Here is a 21,479-nt window from a genome sequence, read left to right on the forward strand (position 1 = left end):
CATTGAGTCAAGCTTCCTAATGAAGGAAAATGTGACCATTTAATCTAATTATTGATCAATTCAGACATGGGAAGTGAAGTCCAGGCTCCTCCTTTGGAAGAGAGACACATGATGCCTAAAAGTACCCCTTTGGTAGGAAAAAACATCAAGCACTGCTAGTTTTAATGATTATTGTAAGCCTCTCAAGCCCTTATAGAAGTGTTGTCAACTGTCAGAGGTTTCAGATTTCCAGCCAGTTAGACTCTTGCTCTGATTTTTGACTGAGGCAATCACCAGTTAACAGGTCATAAGTAGTGAGGCTGGATGTAACTCATCTAGGCATATGCATCTACTCTCTAATGTCCCAAGGAGTGGCTACCTCTTTCACTTTTCATCACCAGGTTTTGCTATCTGAGAGGATATATGACATACTGAGAATCACATGGGCTTTGGAGTTAGCCAGACCTTATTTAGAACCCTGGCATTTCCACTTACTACCTAGAGATTTGTGAATTTGTACTTTTTATCTTGAAGTTGAGGATAACAGCATTAAGTTATTTTGAACTTTAGTCATCATTGTTGAAAATATCATCATCATTATTAGTGGCCACCATTGACTGACCTCTTTAACAGGTATAAGGAACTGTTTCAAGTGCCTTACATGGATTAGCCCATTTAAGTTTCTCAACAACATATTAAAAGGTATACATTATTATTCCCATTTAAAACATCTAGCATGCCAGGCATATTATAGGTGCATGAAATTTATCATTATTATTTAATAACAATATTATTATCTTTCAGAATAAATTCTCCAAATATTGTTGGTTTAAAATTTTATTTCAAAAATAGTTCTAGAATGTTATCACTGAAAGGAATTAACTTGACTTTATCTAGTGGAGTGATTTCCATATTTTTAAGCCAGAAACTGTAATTAACATGATCAATATGGGCCAGACACGGTGGCTCATGCTTATAATCCCAGCACTGTGGGAGGCTGAGGCGGGTGGATCATGAGGTCAGGAGTTAGAGACCAGCCTGGCCAACATAGTGAAACCCCATCTCTACTAAAAATACAAAAATTAGCCCGGCATGGTGGTACACGCCTGTAGTCCCAGCTACTCTGGAGGCTGAGGCAGGAGAATCGCTTGAACCCGGGAGGTGGGGTTTGCAGTGAGCTGAGATCACGCCACTACACTCCAGCTTGGGTGACAGAGTGAGACTTCGTCTCAAAACAAAACAAAACAACCATGATCAATATGTCAAAAATATAAAAGCTTAACTATTCTATTTGAATCAGAGGCAGAGGACTTGAACCCTGTGTAACAACTCGTCTGTGCCTAGGGCCCTGAGGAACACAGCTTAAAAATTACTAATTTCAGGCTGGGTGCGGTGGCTCACACCTGTAATCCCAGCACTTTGGGAGGCCGAGGCGGGTAGATCACGAGGTCAGGGGATTGAGACCATCCTGGCTATCACGGTGAAACCCCGTCTCTACTAAAAATACAAAAAATTAGCCGGGCATCGTGGTGGGCGCCCGTAGTCCCGGCTACTTGGGAGGCTGAGGCAGGAGAATGGCATGAACCCGGCAGGCAGAGCTTGCAGTGAGCTGAGATCACGCCACTGCACTCCAGCCTGGGCAACAGACTGAGACTCCATCTCAAAAAAAAAAAAAAATTACTGATTTCATCCGTTCGCCATATACATACCTAGAAAAGCAAAGTGATTTATACTGTTTGTTAGCTGCAGACCCTAAATTATAAATTAGATCTCCTGACTTCTAGATCCATTGTTTTCTGTGAGAACACAGTATGTGATATAGCATAATTATTGTTTACTAAAAGTACTGATTTAAAGATGATAAAGCATCTTTATATAGTTTATCATATTTGAACTTCTCAAATTTTATGGTAGATGTTACCTATTCCTTCTAGTTCATCTAAAATGCTGCATAATATAGAAACAACTTTCTGGAACATTTGGTGGAGATGGCAGTAAGGGGGAGAAAAAAAACAACTGGAGACCAGAATATAGAAAGAGGGTGATTCCATTGAAATAAGCAAGTACAGTGGAGTTGACATTTGCCCTGAGTGCAATTTCGAGTCTCTGGTGGTTTAAAATATGGCTTCTAGTGGACACTGTGTAAGCAGACAGGAGACAGCCTGGGGCTAGTATGAGAAACATAAATCAAGAACCTTAAAGGGTGAATCCCTCCATGGGTGAACTAGGAAAAGTCCACTCTGCCCAAGGAGACTTGCCTGTCAGTCTTGACTCTAGATGGAGGTCTAGAGGAGAAAATCTTGCATTCCTAAAAGCTTAGGGCTAGACTTTATTCCACCTGTGTGGCTCAACCTTCAAGCACTAAGACAAAAATGTAGTTGAAAGTCATCTTGGGTTGATAGTTCCCTCAGACCCCTGACAGAAGGAAACACAAATCCTCTCTGAAGAAATGCAGTTTAAAAACCAAAACCTCAAATCTCACACATTAAATTCCAAAAAATATGAGCTTACAGATAAAAGAATAACTCAAAACACAAGAGAATAAGCTATCATGCATGCTACTCAGCATAAACAACAAATGGCAAAATTAGATGTGCAAAGCCTGAAGATATTAGAATTATCAATATAAAATATTTATATGTAACATGTTTAAAGGAATTTTTTAAAAAGGAAATTTTAAAAAATGAAAGAATAAGAGACTATCAAATTTGACTAAGCAGACTGAAAAAGAATCAAATAGGATTCTAAAAATAAAAATACAGTAAGTGAAATTAAAAATGATGTAGGTGACTGAAAGAGAATATAACACACCTCAAGACAGAATTAATAAACTGAAAGATACATCTCAAAATGATGCAGAATTCACCATAAAGGAAAAGAAACAGAAGATATGAAAGCAAGTCTAAATAACACAGATGAGAGCTTGAGAAGAAAGAACATTTATCTAATTGGAATTCGACAAAGACAAAATAGAGAAAAATGTGGAAAGGAAATGTTTGAAGAGAGAATATCTAAGAATTTTCCAAAATGATGAAAGATTTCATCATCTTTCAGATTCAAGAATCTCCCCAAATCCTAAATAAAAATACATTTATACCTACATATCTTAGATTAAAACTGAAAAATACAAAACAAACAAACCCCAACAAGGCTGGGTGTGGTGGCTCATGCCTGTAATCTCAGGACTTTGGGAGGCCGAGGTGGGGAAATCGCTTGAGCCTAGGAGTTTGAGACAAGCCTGGGCAACATAGTGAGACTTCATCTCTCCAAAAAAAAAAATTAGCTGGGCCTGGTGGCACGCACCTCTAGTCCCAGCTACTCAGTTGCCGAGGTGGGAGGATCACTTTAGCCCATGAGGCCGAGGCTGCAAAGAGCAACAATTGTGCCACCGCACTCCAGCCTGGGCAACAGAGTGAGACTCTGTCTCAAAATAACAACAAAACCCAACCTAACACACAAATAAAAAAGATCTTAAAAGCATCCACAGAGAAAGGGGTTGCCACATATAAAGGAATGACTATTAGGTTAATAAGTGACTCAGCAGCAATAATAGAAGCCAGAAAACATGGAATGACATTTTTAAAATGTTGAGATAAAATAACCGTATACCCAGTAAAACTATTTTTTAAGTATGAAGATAGTCTAAAGACACATTTAGACAAATTGAAATTGAGCACAGTCACTATCAAAAGATACTGAAGGAACTTCTAAAGGCTATATTAGGAAGAAAAATTTCTTGGAAGAAGTAGCAGGGAACAAGAAAGACTGTTAAGCAAAGAAAATGTTGAACATGTGGCTAGAGAATATGCCCCAGGAAGCATGTTTAAGAAGGTTTTTAAGCAGCTTTGTTTCTCAGTGAAAACCCGCAAATAGCTCAAATGTCCATCCATAGTATAGGCATACCCTGGAGATATTGTGGGTTCGGTTCCAGACTATGGCCATTAAGCGAATATTGCAATAAATGAGTCACACAAATTATTTTTGTTTCCCAATGTGTTTAAAAGTACAGTCCGATGGCATTTTACTCACTGGAATGTCTTTCAAAATTGGTGCTGATCCTCCTGCTTTGTCAGCTAAGTTTATATAATATTCTAAATCCTTTGTTGAATGAATGAACCCATAGCTAAAGGCATTCACATGGATGAATAGAGAAAAGCACACCATAGTATACTAAAAATAAAATGGATGTTGGCGTGGATGTGGTGAACAGCGAGCACTTCTACACTGCTGGTGGGAATGTAAACTAGCACGACCACCATGGAAAACAGTGTGGAGATTCCTGAAATAACTAAAAGGAGAACTAAAAGTAGAATTTGATCCAGCATTCCCACTACTGGGTATCTTCCTAGAGGAAAAGAACTCATTATACGAAAAAGACACTTGCACATGCATGTTGATAGCAGCACAATTCACAATTGCAAAAATGTGGAACCAACCCAAATGCTCATCAATCAGAGTGGATAAAGAAACTGTGATATAGATGATGGAATACTACTCAGCAATAAAAAGGAATGAATTAGTGGCATTCGCAGCAACCTGGATGAGATTGGAGACTATTATTCTCAGTGAAGTAACCCAGGAATAGAAAACCAACCCTCATATGTTCACATTCATAAGTGGGAGTTAGGCTATGAGGATGCAAAGGCATAAGAATGACATCATAGACTTTAGGAATTTAGGGGGAAAGGTGCCTGGGGTTGAGAGATAAAAGACTACAAATTGGATGCAGATTATACTACTTGGGTGATGTGTGCACCAAAATCTCACAAATCACCACTAAAGAACTTATGTAACAAGACACCACCTGTTCCCCAAAACCTATGGATATGAAATATTTTTTAAAAAAGCATACCATAGAAGATATGTACAGTAAGATTTCCCTCATATGGAGTTTAAAATGGGCAAAGCTAAATGGTATATTGTTTAGGCATAAACACAAATATGTAGTAAAGCTATAAAAAGCTGCAAGGGAGTGATTAGCTCAAAATTGAGGATAGTTATCTCTAGTGGCTGGGAGGGAGATTCATTGGGGAGGTACAATTAAGGAGTTTTGATAATCCGGTTGTATTCATTTTATTTTATATATTCATATATATTAATTTTATTACTCTTTGTATTATAAATTTTACAAGAAAACACTTATAAAAAGAGTAGTCATGTAAGAATGTAGTGAGAAGAGGATGCAGGATCAGCACGGATAAAAGCATTCAGGTAGGAAGAGCCTCAGCAAATTTGAGTATGGGTGGGGGAAAGCCTCTTACGCTTTGGACAGCCCAAAGTTTCCTATATCTATTCTGCCACTTTCCTATCCAGTTTATCCTTGCATACTGCCAAAGTGTATTTTCCTGCATAGTGACATATAATAAAAAATGTTACATACTTTATTTTGGGGAGTTACTTTATTTCCTCCTTTTCTGATGTACGTTTTTATTTGTTTTTTCTAGGTCATAACTTTTGTGCAGAAGGACCTAAATGTGGTGAAAACTCAGAGTGCAAAAACTGGAATACAAAAGCTACTTGTGAGTGCAAGAGTGGTTACATCTCTGTCCAGGGAGACTCTGCCTACTGTGAAGGTAAGTAAGCTATTTAATGAAGTCACCTGTGAGAGGTTGACTGAGAAGTGTATGCCTGGTAGATGTGGTTAAAGAGTGAAAACTATCACTTGGCTGTGGTCCTATGCAATCCTATAAGAAATCATAACAATTGCTGAGGGTTCTCCGTTCTCCTGGTTTATCCATGCTGCTCAGTAGCATGAGAAAGCAAGACCACTGAAGGTCGTTATGAAGCACGGCAAAGAAACAAAGGCAACAGGGACATATCAAATCCCATGTTCTGCTGCTGTGCATGTAACAATCACTAGATCAACCATAGACCCATCATATTCTGTTTTCTTATTTGATGAGATTGCCATCTTCATATTTAATTAAATGTACAGGGTGGTTTCTGTTTTCAAATGATACTTTGACATTAACTCATACTAGGCTGCTGTCTCCTTGACCTGACAAGATCAGGTTTTTATTCTTTTTAGTGGGTTTCTTCGTGACTGGTTCATGCATTGCCAATTCCCAATCTCTAATAAAAGTCACAGTAATGGAGGGACTCATAACTTTGGCACATGGGCTGATGCCATTACAGTGGGATGGTGGCCTCAAGCATCAATGACCCACATTTCTGCTCTAGAGAAAACAACTCCTCCGTCTTAAGAGAGCACCGTTTTTTCAGGCTTAGTACTGCAACCTGCTAGTGGTGAGCATTGCACATCTCTATTACCTTAACATGCCAGAGGAGTGGGAGTTAGTTTGACCTGGTCTGTATGTATAGTACCATAATATCTGAGCCCATCCATTTCCAACGTGCTCATGGCTCCCTTCCATCAGTTTGCAAAAGCTTTAATAAGAAAGTGATGGCTGGGCTATTTTTCTGTTTGTTCTGATTCCAATTGTTCCTGTGTCTTCATTAATAATACATTGCACCATGATGATTTGGGTAGTTGTCTTCAATGAATGCTGCAAATTCCTGGTCACTTTCCTCTAAGTGGTCTGGCTCTCAAATAGGTCAGGTATTCTAAAGGTAAAGACAGTATTAACTGATGATAGTAATGGTAAATTCTTTCTATTCTCTATCTCATAGTTGACCCTCGAACAACACGGGTTTAAACTTGGCATGCTGACTTATACATGGATTTTTTTCAACCAGACACAAGTCAAAAATACAGAATTCATGGGATGCAAAACCTGCCTATATGGGAGGGCCATCTTTTCCTATAGAGTGGATTCTGCAGAGCCTACTTTGGGATTTGAGTGTGTGTAGATTTGGGTATACACAGGGGCCTAGAACCAATTCCCTGCATATACCCAGGAATGACTATATATTGTTAATCCCTGCTTAACTTTTTGGCTTTGACTAAAGACCTCTAGTTGTCAAGAGGATATATCTTATTACTACTAGAGACCAGTACCTTGTAGGAACCCTTTGTTTTTTTCATTTCTTCTGGAAGACTTTCTTTGTTACTACCATAATTTTTATTAACAATATATTCTAATAATATATAATAATTTTGTCTTATTTTTCACTGTTTTTTTGGCTTGTTTTATGGATTTGAAGTTTTAAGGAGACATGCCACTTGGGAGAATGAAACTGTCCCTTTGCTTATGAACCTTTTCATCTGCCCTTTAATACATCTTAGTTATTTGTTAATTTGGGGTGATGGGAGTATCAATTTCAATACTTCATATTAATATTTATGTTTAGATCTTCCCTTATGCTATTTTCTATCAGAAAATTTAAGTAATTTTAAAAATTAAAAATGTGAGTATTCCCACTATTTACCATGGAAAAATCCTGTAAGCCACATAATGGTCTAAAATATTTACCTTCTTACCTTTTCCTATATGCAGGGATAGACTTCGAACAATTATAAAAATGATAGAAGAAACCTCAAAAACAATGTGAATCCTGATTACGCCACTGGCAGACCTGTTAGTTGTTCGTTGAAATCAGCATAGCCACCATTCCTGGCCCCACTTCTCCATTGAGACCTGGCAGAATATGAGACAAAACTGCTGGTGCTAATGCTGTTTGGGATTCTTTGATTCATTTCTCATTGATGTCATTTTTTATTACAAAAGACTGGCTCCATGAGGAGCCATCTGCAGTATCAACCTGATCTTTCTCTATGAGGCCTTATTTTATAATGTTGAGTGGATTTTAGGTCTGAATCACTGTTTTCTTGGGCATGATCCTGTTTAGCTCAGTGTATGAGCCTGGCCTTAGGCCAGTATGCATTGTGGTGCTATTGCTGTTGGGTAATGGCAATGTGACTGGGCTTCAGTCATTTCCTTGTTGTATGGAGACTTTCCATAAGCTCCAGGGGGTGTGTTCTTGGAGAGAAGGATAGCACCTAAGGAGAAATGGCTAAACATTGGACCCCTCCTAGCATGTAGGAACATAGCTCATGGGTTAAAGCAGGGGTCAAATACTGGGCATCCGGCTGGGAGGCACAGAGAACCCAGTAGAGTGAATGCCAACATTTAGAGCAGATGCCTTTCTCGCATTCCTTCTGCCATCTTCAACATTTGAACTTTGATCTTTGGGCCTATGTTTCCGTGATTGCATGATGACTTCCATAGCTCTAAGCATGGAACCCTCACAGCAGCATCCTAAGCAAGGAAGAGAGGAAGGGGCAGGGCTTAAAAACCTTGTCTGTGTGAGGTTCTGTCATTTTATGCTCAAAGAAAGTCCTTCGTAGAAAGTCATTCCCCCACTCTACCCCTATTACCACCATAACCACATGCAGAAGACTTCCCCTGTGTTATTTTTCAGACCCAGGTTACACCACTTCTATCCTCACCACACACACACTTCTAGACCAATGTTTGGGAAAGGAGAATGAGATGGCCCTTACTGCTTTGGGCTAATTGTGTTTATTCCCTGGAGCTGGAGGAGAGGTTTGTCTTCCTGAAACCAAAAGAGCTTTGCTGGTTACAACAAAATAGGGTTTTAGCAACCATTCTTTTATGATTACATTTAGATGAATTAAATGAGATAAATGGTCATGGAGGCCATTTCCCCAGCTCTCTCCTAAGAATTGCCCTTTGAAGTGATCGGGTAGACAAGCTTACAGGTGGCCAAGTGCCCTCCTAGGAACAGAGACTCTCTGAGGCTGCATTCATTGTCTCTCCACAGCCTAGAAAGAAGTAAATACTTATGAGCTGCTTGAAGCAAGTTATTTTTACTCTGAGTAAATGGGATGAAAATGACTCATACGATAAAAACCACAGTGAACAAGACTGGCTTGCAAATTAAAACAAAATATTACACACATTGTCCAGACCATCTTGAAAAGCCTATTCAGGCTCTCAGTGGAAAAGGAAGCACCAAAGGCTTTCAATTTTCTTAACTTCCTAAGGTAGAAGCAGAGAGGTGGCGTATTGGCTCCTGCTCTGTAGAGACTGTCGTAGAAACTGCCGTAGAGATAGCTGAACTCCTGGCCAATCAATAGAAGATAATAAGACCTTTTGTCAGCTATGATACAATTCACAGGAGGCTGTTTCATTTTGCCGTTTCTGACTCCAGGAGGAGCATTCTTCATTTTGAAAACTGCTCTAGTTGGATTTTAATGTTTTAGGAATCTTGTCGGCTGAGGCTTTTTCCTTTTTTAATGACATTTTCAACAGGTTGGTTTTAAGTAGTTTCTGATGCATTAGGAGTAGTGTCTGAGGAAAGTATAGCAATAGGGGCCCTACTCATGATCTTAATTCTTGAATTTGGAGTCTACCTAGATAGAGTCTCATAAACTTTTTCTTTCTGTAATAAAAAGTTACTTAGAAGCATAAAGAACAATGTAATATCATACACATCATGCCATCTGTCAGGGGTGGAAAGCACTACAATTAACATTAAATGATAATACCTTTTACTTGCAGAGTGTTTTAAATTTTTCAAACTCCTTTTATATATGTTACACTTTTTGAACGTTACAATGAATCTTTGAGAAAGTTGCAGCATTGGCCACATTAACTCCATTTTATGAGTACAGACAAGAGAATTCAGAGAAATGAAGTAAAAAGATGATCCTCAACTCATTTCTACTCTAGAGCTTTCTGCCTGACTTAAATGCTCCCTCTTCTTCCACTACCCACACTGTTCCAATACTGTGCTAGTGTTCAAAATGTTGGTTGCCCTCCCGATTTTGCCGACATCAGTTTTGGCTAATGAAATGTGAGTGGACGTGACATGTAGTTTCAGAGTAGAACCTCAAGGAGCTTTTGCAGAATTCCACATCGTTCTGTTTTCTCTCTGAAACAAAAACTGGCAGTGTTCCAGGTCAGGGCTTCTCCTTTAGCTGACATCCCAGAATGAAGATGACATGGAACCGTGTGACAACTGACAGGTGATGGGTATGTGGCATGAGTGAGAAATAATCTTGTATGCCACTGACATTTGTAGGATTTGGGGGTGGGGAGTTATACTACCTTGTGTGTAATAGTGTAAGCCTACTGATATGTCTCCCTGAATTAATGGATCCAACTCTTGTGGGTTCAGAAGGATACCAAAATTCAGAGCTAACAACTGAAAGCAGTTTTTAATAGAGCAAGCATTGAGAGTTACCAAGGTACAAATTGTTGAGTCATCAGGAGTTTGCTCTGGCACTGCTGCCAAGCAACAGATTTTTTACAGACCACAAGTTATAAAGCAGTGTTTTGTCATGCCAAATTCAACATGTTAAATGGATTTCCCAATTAAGATGATAATGAAACAGTGCATGTCAGAAATTTAGCAAATTGTCTGGTATTCACTAAATATTGAATAGATCACAGTTATTATTACCATTATTATTTACTTAAATCGTTAATGTTTATGAGGATCTTTCTTGGAATTTGCAGGAGTGTGTACTCATTGAGACCAATACTTTGAGAAAGAGAAAGAGACCAAATTGGCAGGTAGCAGGGGAGAATACATTTAGATGGAAGGACTAGGGTTCATCAATTCTTCCAGGTGCATATTGTTAGCAGTGGGGCACTAAGCGTAATAATGTATAGGTGAACTCATTCCTTCCTTGGAAAAACACAAGTGGAATTGTATTCAAGGAAATATTTTGGAAAAAAGTGACCTGAATTGGTATGAATTTAGTAATTTCATGTAACAAAACTGACATGTCTGAAACAGAGCAGCTGATTAGCAAGGTGATTTATAACTTCTTTCATATGACTAGAGGTGGTGGTGAAGGGTCTGACCCTTAGAATGGTAAGAGGCTGGGAAAGTGGTAGAGAGATCAGAGTTCAAACAGAACTCAGCCCACAGAATACCTAAGTGGGTAGATATTTACTAGACACGGAGACTAATGTAAATGCACTTCTATAGAAACAAGATCCTGCAAATTCTTAATTAAGAGATTGTGTAGGGGAAATGGGCTAGTTTACTTAATTACACTTCTAATTATCCAATATTTAGGTAACTTCTTTTACATTTAAATATTTTGCATTTTATAAAATGTGTGAACATCATGATCTACATAGCCCAGTTTCTTCTCAAGTGTGGGCTTCAGTCTCCTAAAGCTCTACTTTAGACAGCAAAGCATTGCTTTAGTTCGTTCATGCCGCTGTAACAGAACACCTGAGGCTGGGTAATTTACAAAGAATGGAAATTTATTTTCTCATGGTGCTGGAGGCTAAGAAGTCCAAAATGAAGGTGCCAGCATCTGGTGAGGGCCCTTTTGATTCATCATCACAGGTGGAAGGCAGAAGAGCAAGAAGTGGGCAAGAGGGGGCAGAACTGGCCTTTTTATATGAGGGCAGAGCCATCATGTCCTAATCACCTCTTAAAAGTTCCACTTCTTAATATTGTTACAATGGTGACTAAATTTCAACATGAATTTTGGAGGGGACAAACATTCAAACCATAGTAGAGATCAAAAGCCTCTTCTGATTGGTCATTGTCAGCAAAACCTTAATTCTTAGCTCCTGCTCCCATTTATTTCCAGGTATTCAGAATGCTTGAGATAAGAATACCTTGGGGTATCTTTCTTTTCTGTTTTCTCATTAGCCTGCCTCACTAATGGAGAGATCTTCCAGTACCCAGGTATCTGTCAATCCCCACCTCCCCTTTCCAAGGCACAGAGATTCCTAGACTTTGCTTTGTTCTGGATAACTAACATGTCACCTTCCTCCCAGCAGGAGATGCAGCTGAGCCTTGTTCCTGGGCCTGGCTTTTCTCTGCCTCTGCTTTGTTATTTCTTAGGCTACTTAGCCAAAGTGCATCTATTCCTGCTCTCCCACCCACTTGAAATCTTCTTAACCATCACCTCCCCACCCCCTGCCGCCCCCTGCCCCGACACACACACGATTTTCTTCTTGAAAGTATAACACAAAGAAAAATAAAGTTCAAATTCAAATCCTGGTTATTCCACCTAGGTTAAAAGAAGGGGTAAATTCCTAAGCTCTGCCCTTAGGAATGAACCCCAGTCAAACTAACTGGGGCAATGGTCAGGATGGAACTTCAAATAGCACTGTTTTGTTTTTGTTTTGTTTTATTTTATTTATTTTTTACCATGCTTCATGCTTCAAAAATTTATTTGCAAGATATATGCAGAAATTTTAGTTATTTCTTTGTGACAGAAGTGGTGTAGGCATTGATTAGGTTTTCAGGCCAGTTCATAGAAGCCCAGGGCATAGGTATTTACTAGACACAGAGACTCGTGTGAATGAACTTCTGTGGAAACAAGACCCTGCAAATTCTTAGTTAAGAGATTGTATAGGAGAAATGGGCTAGTTTGCTTAATTAAGCTTCTAATTATTCCAATACTTAGGTAACTTTTTTTTTTTACATTTTTTACATTTAAATATTTTGCATTTTATAAAATGTGTGAACATCATGATCTATGTAGCACCACGATCTTCATGTAGCTGAAGTATTGTACTACAAAGATATCCTGAGTTCCAGGGTGTTGAAAACAGAGAATCAGGTGCTTTTCTCCCAATTTCGGGTAAGGGTACATCCACTTAGTTGCTCAGGTCATAAGACATAGACATCGTCCTTGATTCCACTCTTTTCTTTATCCCCAACATCTGCTACATCAGAAAGTCCTGTTAGCTTTACCTCCAAAATTAATCACAAATTCACTCATGTCTTGCTGTCTTCACCACTACCACCCTAGACCAAGCTTCCTTTATCTTTTGGCTAGTGATCCCGGTAGCATCCACTCTTGCCCACCATAGTCCATCTTCAAACATATTTAAAGTGAGCTTTTTAAGTGTAAGCAGATTATGCTACTCTCCTGTTGAAATTTGTCTCATAGCTCTCATGCCTCTTAGAAAAATACCCAAATTTGGTCCTGTGTCAGGCCCTATGTGAACTGGAACCTGCCTACTTCTCCAAATTCATCTTGTTTCACTCTCTCCAGTGTTCACTCTTTTCCCATCACACTGGAATTCTTTGCATCCCTCCAATAGGCCTGTGCAGTAGTTCTTTCCTCAATCTGGGAGGCCCTTCACTCAGATCTTTCCAAATCTGCTTTCCAGGCCTTGTTCAATATGTAGTTCAAATGTCACTTCTTTAGAAAGATCTCTCCTAACCACGCTGGCTAAATTAGCTCTGCTGCTATCATCAGTTACTCCCTATACCATTTGAATTTGATTTAATGTATTTTCTTTGTAGCACTTATTCTTTGAAATTGTGTTGTTTTCTTATTTGTGTTTTTCTGTTTAAAGGTTTATTATCTGACCCTTTGGAATATAAACTGCATGAGGGCAGCAATTTTATTTTATTCACTATCTCTAGCACCTAAAATAGTGCATGGTACATTATAGACACACAAACATTTGCTTAAAGAAAGAAAAGAAGGAAGGAAGGAAGGAAGAAAGTGCTTTTCTGTATCTGACACTGTTTTCTTATGTCAAGTTCATTTTACTAGCATTGCTCAAGGGCTGCTTTTTAAAGTGCAGAGTCTGTAGGTCAGGGGCTGCTTCTGCTCACTTTTGCTAATACTCAGTTCATGTAATGGTGAAACGCTGTGTGTTAACTTTATTCCATATGAACGTCACTGCCTTTATTTGCTACGGAATGCCTTTCCTTCACTACATGACAAGAGGGTAGCTGTCCCTTCATTTTGATAAAAAGATAATGGTTTTTCAAAAAATCATTTTATCAGCTGTTTATAGAAAATTGGTTTTCTATAGATTTTCAAATGGATGTTCCAGCTTAACACGTGGCTCCCCTCAAAACCATGATTCAGGGACCCTGGCTCCTTTCCTCTTGTGGTCCTAGCATGGGCAGTATGTGCCTCTCAAGGTCACCAGGGAAGGGGAAAAGAATGGAAGGTTACCAGTGGGAGGTTTTTATGGGCCAGGGCTGTTCACATTTCACTGGCCAGAACTCAGATGGTGGCTCTATCTAACTGCAAGAGAGGTTGGTAAATTTCGTCTAGCTGTGTTCCCAGGAGGAAAGAAAAATCTGTTTTGATGAGTGGCTTTTTGATCTTGCCAGCTTTTCCAGTTATTTAATGAAAAAAATCTCCTCATTAATTATAAGCTTTTTACTTTTTATTTATTTCCTTTTTCCCATAAATGAGTTCTAGCTTCAGTTGATTGTGCTGAAGCTTGCTCACTTGGAGACCAGATAGGATTTGACTACTTAACCATGCCCTTTTCACTTTCCTGTTGTATCATCTCCAGGCTTCCCTGTGGCCCCCACTGTATCACCTCATTTGGATTTATTCTATCCTCAATATTCCTTATGTCTCAAGGTGACCCATCTCCTTTCTCTCCAAGCAAAATTCACAGTTTCCCCTGTGCTGCAGTTCTGAGTTTTATGCTAGAAAGAAAGCAATTCATGGAACAAGCTTACACACATTTGTAAATGATTGATATCCAGCTAGCACTACCAGAGGTAAATGTATTCTTTAAAGAGGATGCTTTTTAATTAAGAGAGTCTTCAAACCATTAAATTCCAAGCAACATAGCAAAAGAAAGTAAAAATTAAAGTAATGTGAACATGGAAGATAGAACTGCTTAGAGGACTAAGCAGATTGTCTCTGCCTGGGAGTTTGTCTTGGTGGTCAGCTATCCTCAAATATTTCTGTTTTCTAACATTTTTCTTCCCTCCATTTTTTTCCCCTGACAACTCCCAGGGGAGTGATGTAGTAAAAAACAAAGCAAAAAACATTGAAATAGGGACAAGAAGATTTTGATGGATCCTGACTCTATCATTTAGCAACCGGGTAACATTGGAGAGTCACCCAATTCTTGTGTGTTTTGGTTTCTTTCATGATCTAAACAGGACTTTTCAACAAGGCCAAAATAAAGGCCTTACTTTACCAATTGGTTGTGGAAGCTAAATAAGATATTGAATGTGAAAGCATTTTGCAAAGGCTAAAGCAGCATAGCTATGTACTGTAACATTATTTATAATTATATTATCATGCATTATTATACCAACAATATTATTTTAATCATTGGCGGTATTTGTTCTAGAACACTAGAACACAGGTCTTTAGATCTTCATGGCATATATAAATATCTAATCTATCTCTCTGTCCATCCATCCATCCATCCATCCATCCATCCATCCATCTATCCATCCGTACTCTGAACATAGAGATATATCTACCAACATGTATATTGAGCCATAGTTTGTGTAGAGCCATTGTGGGCTTTATAAAAGTGGGGCTTCTGTGTTGTACAACTCCATGGGGCATCATTTATGTAGTTGTCTAGGTGAGTGGCAGCTGCTGGAATTATGCAGTATAAAGTCTGCAAGGTTGTACAATGCAGCCCTACCAAAGGCATAAAGGAAAGGGTCAGGCCCAGAGTCTTGTCTCATTCTTTAAGTGAAAATTAATTGACCATCTATTGTGGCTGGGTCTTGTGTTGGCTTCCAGGAGTCCAAAGATGATTAAGCCATAGATCATATCCTCAAGGAGCTTAACAGTTTAAAAGGGGGAAAAGAGCCTTGTATCAGATAAGAAAATTACAATAGGATTTGTTCTATCCTAGGATTTAAATAGTGTTGTAGGAATACAATGGTGAGAGCAATACATTCTGCCAATGGGAGTCAGCACAGGCTGCCCAGAGGAAGTGACATTTGAACGGAGTTCTTAAGAATAAGATGTTCTGCAAGAAGAGGTATGCAGGAAGGCCATTCTCAGTAGGGGGATCAGCAGACACAAAAGCTCAAAGTGAGAAGTTTGACATGGCTGGACCAAAGGATTTTGGTAGGAGATGAGAGTAAAGATATGGTTGATAGTTGGATGGGGAAAAGCATTGTGAATATGCTAAGAAGTTTAAATTTTTTTTTGTAGGCCAGTATATACACATATAGGATGCTGGTATCACAGTGGGTGCAAAACTGGATCCATTGGGTTATGGAAAAAAAAATTAGAACTTTTATTTATGCTAATTTTCATCTCACCCTCAATGAAATAGTTGTTGTCTCGATTAATTTTCAAACATGGCTATGATGGGTAAGAAGGAGATAAAGCATCGTTGAGGTCATAAGAATGAACTCGCATGGCCTTGCTTTGTGTCTGTCCCCAAACTCTCACAGTCAGGCTGCATCTGATTCTTGATCATGACTTCCCTCTGATAACTCAGATACCTGGCATTTTTCCAGGTGAATCTATCTTGCTCTGCTTGTGGCTGGATGGTGCCCAGAAGCCAAGCCTATGTGTATGGCCTTACATTATTTTTTAGTGATGTACCTTCACCTTAAGAAATCATGCTGAGACATTTTTTTGGCTCACTTAATAATATTTTAGGACTTTAGCATATCTCCTTGAAAGACATTATGCATAAATTATGTTATTTATAGTATTTAGCATTTTTATGTAGCAAAAAGAAGGAAGAGAAGAAGAAAAAAACAGAAGGGAAAAATGTCCCTGCTTTTCAGGGACAAGTCCAAGTTTTAGAGCTTTAAACAGAAATAGAAATGTAGTCGCTTTAAACTTTTTTGGTTATTTAAAAATAATACCTTTCAACTATCTCCAAGTAACCTAATATCCAGACAGAAATGAGAATTGAACTCACTCAGTTTTTATTGTACTCTTGTTATTGCAGCTGGTATGTTACTGCCAGCTGTGACTCAGCTTCCTGGCGAAGCTTGCCTGGGTAAACAATTAGAGAAGAATAACACAGGTTTAGTGGAAAGTTTAGATTTAGATTTGGGCTACCTGGCTTAGAAATCCTGGCTTTATCATTGTTTTGTGAACTTAAGCAGGGAACTTCATCTCTCATCATTTTCCCTTTGTAAAATTAGTGTGCTAATACTTATCTAAGTAGTCTTTTTAAAGAATTGCTATAAAGAAAATGTAGCACATATACCCCATGGAATACTATGCAGCCATATAAAAGAATGAGAGCATGTCCTTTGCAGGGACATGGATGAAGCTGGAAGCCATCATCCTCAACAAACTAACACAGGAACAGAAAACCAAACACCACATGTTCTCACTCATAAGTGGGAGTTGAACAATGAGAACACATGAGCACAGGGAGGGGAACAACAGACACTGGGGCCTGTTGGGGAGTGGGGTGGGGCAAGGGGAGGGAGACCATTAGGACAAATACCTAATGCATGCAGGGCTTAAAACCTAGATGATGGGTTGATAAATGCAGCAAACCACCATGGCATATGTATACCTATGTAACCAACCTGCACGACCTGTACATATATCCCAGAACTTAAAGTAAAATAAAAAATTAAAATAAAAATAAATTGCTGTAAGAACTAAGGGGAATGAAAAGATTTAAGGCAGAATCCAGCACACAATAGGTGTTAGTTAAATTTGAATATAATAAAGTTCAATAAGATATAAGTAAGTCCTAAAACATATTGTTCAGGGTGTGTGTCAATGAGTAGTTAGGAAGGGGAGGGCTAATTCTTGGAGTTAGTAGGAAAGATACCAGTCAAGAGGGGGTGGGTTGAAAGATCAGGACTACAGTGACTATGATGAATGCTGGATGTCTGATGGAGAAGTGTGGGGTGGTATAGGAAATTCACACTGAGACCGTAGCATAAGATAGAATTAGAAACTAGAGGGAGGCTGAGAAGAGAGGAGGTTGATGTACGAGTTTGGAGCAGTGTGACTGAAAACCTGAAGTTACCAAAAAGCAAAAGAGCATTTAGTGTGTTTGGAGCTCAGTGTGGGAGATTGAGAGTGTTGAGCGCAGAGAGAAAAAGAATTGGGAGGCATTGTAGGCCTTGTGAAATTTGGATTCAGTAGGAAATGAAATGTTGATGAGATTTTAAAAGAGGTGATAAGATCCAGTTTGTATTTCTGAAAAATCTTTCTGGCTTCGGTGGGGGACAGAAGGTAGCAGCAAATCAGGGACATCAGTTGTTAGTCTGCTGCTGCAGTCCGGACAAGATGCAATGGTGGACATGGAAAATGTGGGCAGGAGGTGAAACCCATAGGATCCATTGATTGGGTGTGAGGAGTAGATTGGATATTGTATGAAAAGTGAATTTAGAATCACTGGCTATTTCATCTTTATCAAATCAAACTCTAATGGCTGACTTTGAGGCTTCCTCCTCTGGGTTCTAGTAGCACTTTGTCAAACCTTATTAGAGTGCCTATCAAACAGGATCCTCATTACTTTTTTTTTTTTTTTTTTTTTTTTTGAGACAGAGTTTTGCTCTTGTTGCCCAGGCTGGAGTGCAATGGCACGATCTCGGCTCTCTGCAACCTCCGCCTGCTGGGTTCAAATGATTCTCCGGCCTCAGCCTCCTGAGTAGCTGGGATTATAGGCACGCACCAGCACCCCTGGCTAATTTTGTATTTTTAGGAGAGATGGGGTTTCTCCATGTTGGCCAGGCTGGTCTCAAACTCCTGACCTCAGGTGATCCACCTGCCTTGGCCTCCCAAAGTGTTGGGATTACAGGCATGAGCCACCGCGCCCAGCCTCTTCGTTACTTTTTCTTAACATATTTTTTAGGTTAAGAGCTATTCAAAGGCCAGAGCTGTTTCTGATTCATCTTTATATCTGCAGCCTAGCACCTGTAATATACTAGTTACTTTCTGAATGAACTGATGAATAAATGAAGGTAGAAGAATGTGATTCCATGGATAAACTTTAGTGCTCTATGGATTCTTCCCACTGACATTTGGCATCTCATAGATAGATCTTGTTAATTTCTTTCCAATTTTAAGTTGGAAAAAGCCACCTTGAAATGTGTTCCAGTTACAGCTTGCATGTCTTTATAAGAAACCTCGTGTCCTCCTTTCAGGATTGAAAGGATTTACAGAAAGCCCAGTGCTAGCTAACAGTTTCTAAGCAGCTGCTATAGAGATTCAGGGACTTTTTCCCATTCATTTCTGGATCTTTATCACTTTTCCTGCTACTGCCGAATGCTGAATTTTGTCTTTTGATGCTGACACCTGGCTCCTCAAAACTCTAATGGGAACTTTCTGAGCCCAGCTAAAGAAACTTGGTTTGTCAGATAGATTATAGTTCACGTGTTGATGCTTCCAGCATTGTGTGAAGTCATGTGTTGCATTTGACTGAAAAAGGAATAAGTTTACTTGTTTAGGCTCGGGAGGAAGGAATGGAAATGAGCATTCTCTTTACAAGTGCCAGAATGTAAGCCTTATGAAGACTGGGATTGTTGCCTGTTTTGCAGATTGTTTTTTCCCTAGCACCTCGGACAGTTCCTGGAACAGAGTGGGTGCTCAGTAAGTATTCGTTGAATAAATGAACAGCTGGTGGTATGAGGTGGGACACTCCGAGGTGTTTGGTAAGTTTTCCTCGCTAAAAAAGGAAAACTAACATTTGTGTCAGGCATTGTGCTAATCAGTTCTTAATACCTGTCATCTTGCTCAGTCCTGTCTGTAATTGGTCAATAAATAAACCAAGGCTTGTCACACAGTATATGACAGAGTCAGGATTTAATCTCAGACCCGTCTGACATCAGAAATAATTCATGGCCCTATAGAATGATCCAGAGGAAAAATAACTCCAAATGATTCCTGTTATCCTTTTTTTTTTCCCCAGGATACATTTGGTTAGTTGTCCATTTTCTCCAGTTCTAGACTTTTGCAGATTTCTTTCACAGAAATAATATTTTCTCTGAATTTGTTTTTCTGATACACCAATTCAGCATTTTTTGGTGCGGAGGGTAAACAGAGCATCCTTTCACAATTTCTGATAAGCTATGATGAATAGCATTTCTCAGGATTGTCAAAAATCTTTAGTTAGCTCTCCCTTCTGGGCTGCTCTTCTGGGAATCTGTAGCAGACTGGGTGATTTCTCTTACACTGAAGGCTTCAGTATCTCTATTGGTCTGGGGTATAGACAGTCAAAAGGAATCTGCTTAATGTAAAGTTGGAAATGCTTAAATTTAAAAAAGATAAATGGTTTTAATACTTTCTACAACCTGATGCCTCAATCTACTTCCAGAAAGTGGATTTTTTTCCTAAATCAACTTTGACAAATTGCAACTCATTTTTAGTGAAAGGTTATTCACTGTTATTCATTAACATTATTTCCATAGATGATAAAAATCAGGGCCTTTTTTCTTCTCTTTTCAGATGGAGTCTTGCTCTGTCACTCATGCTGGAGTGCAGTGCATGCTCTCAGCTCACTGCAAACTCCACCTCCCAGGTTCAAGCGATTCTCCTGCCTCAGCTTCCGAAGTAGCTGGGACTATAGGTGCCCGCCACCATGCCTGGCTAATTTTTGTTTTGTTTTTTTTAGTAGAAATGGGGTTTCACCATGTTGGTCAGGCTGGTCTCGAACTCCTGACCTCACGTGATCCACCCTCCTCGGTCTCCCAAAGTGCTGGGATTGCAGGCATGAACCACCGCGCCCGGCTGGGGCTTCCTTTTTGTATTCTTGAACACATCTAAATGTATATCATCCATTCTTCTCCAGTCCAGTGGTAACAGCTTGCCCCTCACTGAGAAGGCCATTGAAATCCACTGTTTATTGTATGATTAGTTCTGGTATAGCTTCAAAACAGATATTTCTTATTCTTCATGGATATAGCTATATATTCAATATATTATATATTATTGAATATATATATTCAATATATTATATATTATTGAATATATATATTCAATATATTATATATTATTGAATATATATATTCAATATATTATATATTATTGAATATATATATTCAATATATTATATATTGAATATATATATTCAATATATTATATATTATTGAATATATATATTCAATATATTATATATTGAATATATATATTCAATATATTATATATTATTGAATATATATATTCAATATATTATTTATCATGTATTATATATACATATATGTACAGATATAATGTATTATATATGCACATATGTACATATATGTGTATTATATATACATTATATATATTATATCTGTACATATATGTGTATTATCTATACATTGTATCTGTATATATGTATTATATATACATTACATGTATATATACACATATCTATACATATATGTATTATATACGTTACATGTATATATACACATATCTGTACATATATGTATTATATATACACATGTACACACATGTATATGTATATACACACATATCTGTATATATATGTACAGATATATACATATATGTACAGATATATACATATATCTGTACAGATGTGTGTGTATATATATACATGTAATGTTCAGGTTGATTTTTTACTTTGACTTTTGAACATAATTTGTAATAAATTTCAGTATAGACAATGAATGCCCATGACGTGTAGTAATTGGCCAAAACACAATCAGAATGTAACTGGCTACTGAGTGACAAGCAGACCATTTGATATCTAGATCCCAACTCAACTTTGGGCTTTGTGGTTCTCCACTGTCGCTGAGTATTGAATGCCTCTTGTTGAAAATTCAAAGGGGTAACTTAAATGTTTCAGCTGTGTTTACTTACATTTCTTAAAGTTTATTCCATTTTTCCTAAGAAGAGAGGGAAAATGTTTCCTTGTTCTAACATGTTTAGAACATTTTACATACCAGATATCAAATTTGCATATAATGGCTTTGAAAAGCTC

At 38.3% G+C, this 21,479-nt stretch overlaps 1 protein-coding gene across 2 annotated transcripts in view; it reads left to right on the top strand.

The window, feature by feature from the left end:
- NELL1 (neural EGFL like 1) overlaps window positions 1-21,479 on the top strand; it is a 903,683-nt gene that overhangs the window by 284,334 nt on the left and 597,870 nt on the right. For both annotated transcript variants that reach the window (XM_003830453.5, XM_003830454.6), the window contains exon 12: window positions 5,424-5,552. In XM_003830453.5, coding sequence (XP_003830501.3) covers window positions 5,424-5,552 — 129 coding nt within the window. The remainder of the gene's footprint in view (window positions 1-5,423; window positions 5,553-21,479) is intronic.

Source organism: Pan paniscus, chromosome 9 (genome assembly GCF_029289425.2).
Source record: "Pan paniscus chromosome 9, NHGRI_mPanPan1-v2.0_pri, whole genome shotgun sequence".
Taxonomy (NCBI): Eukaryota; Metazoa; Chordata; class Mammalia; order Primates; family Hominidae; genus Pan; species Pan paniscus.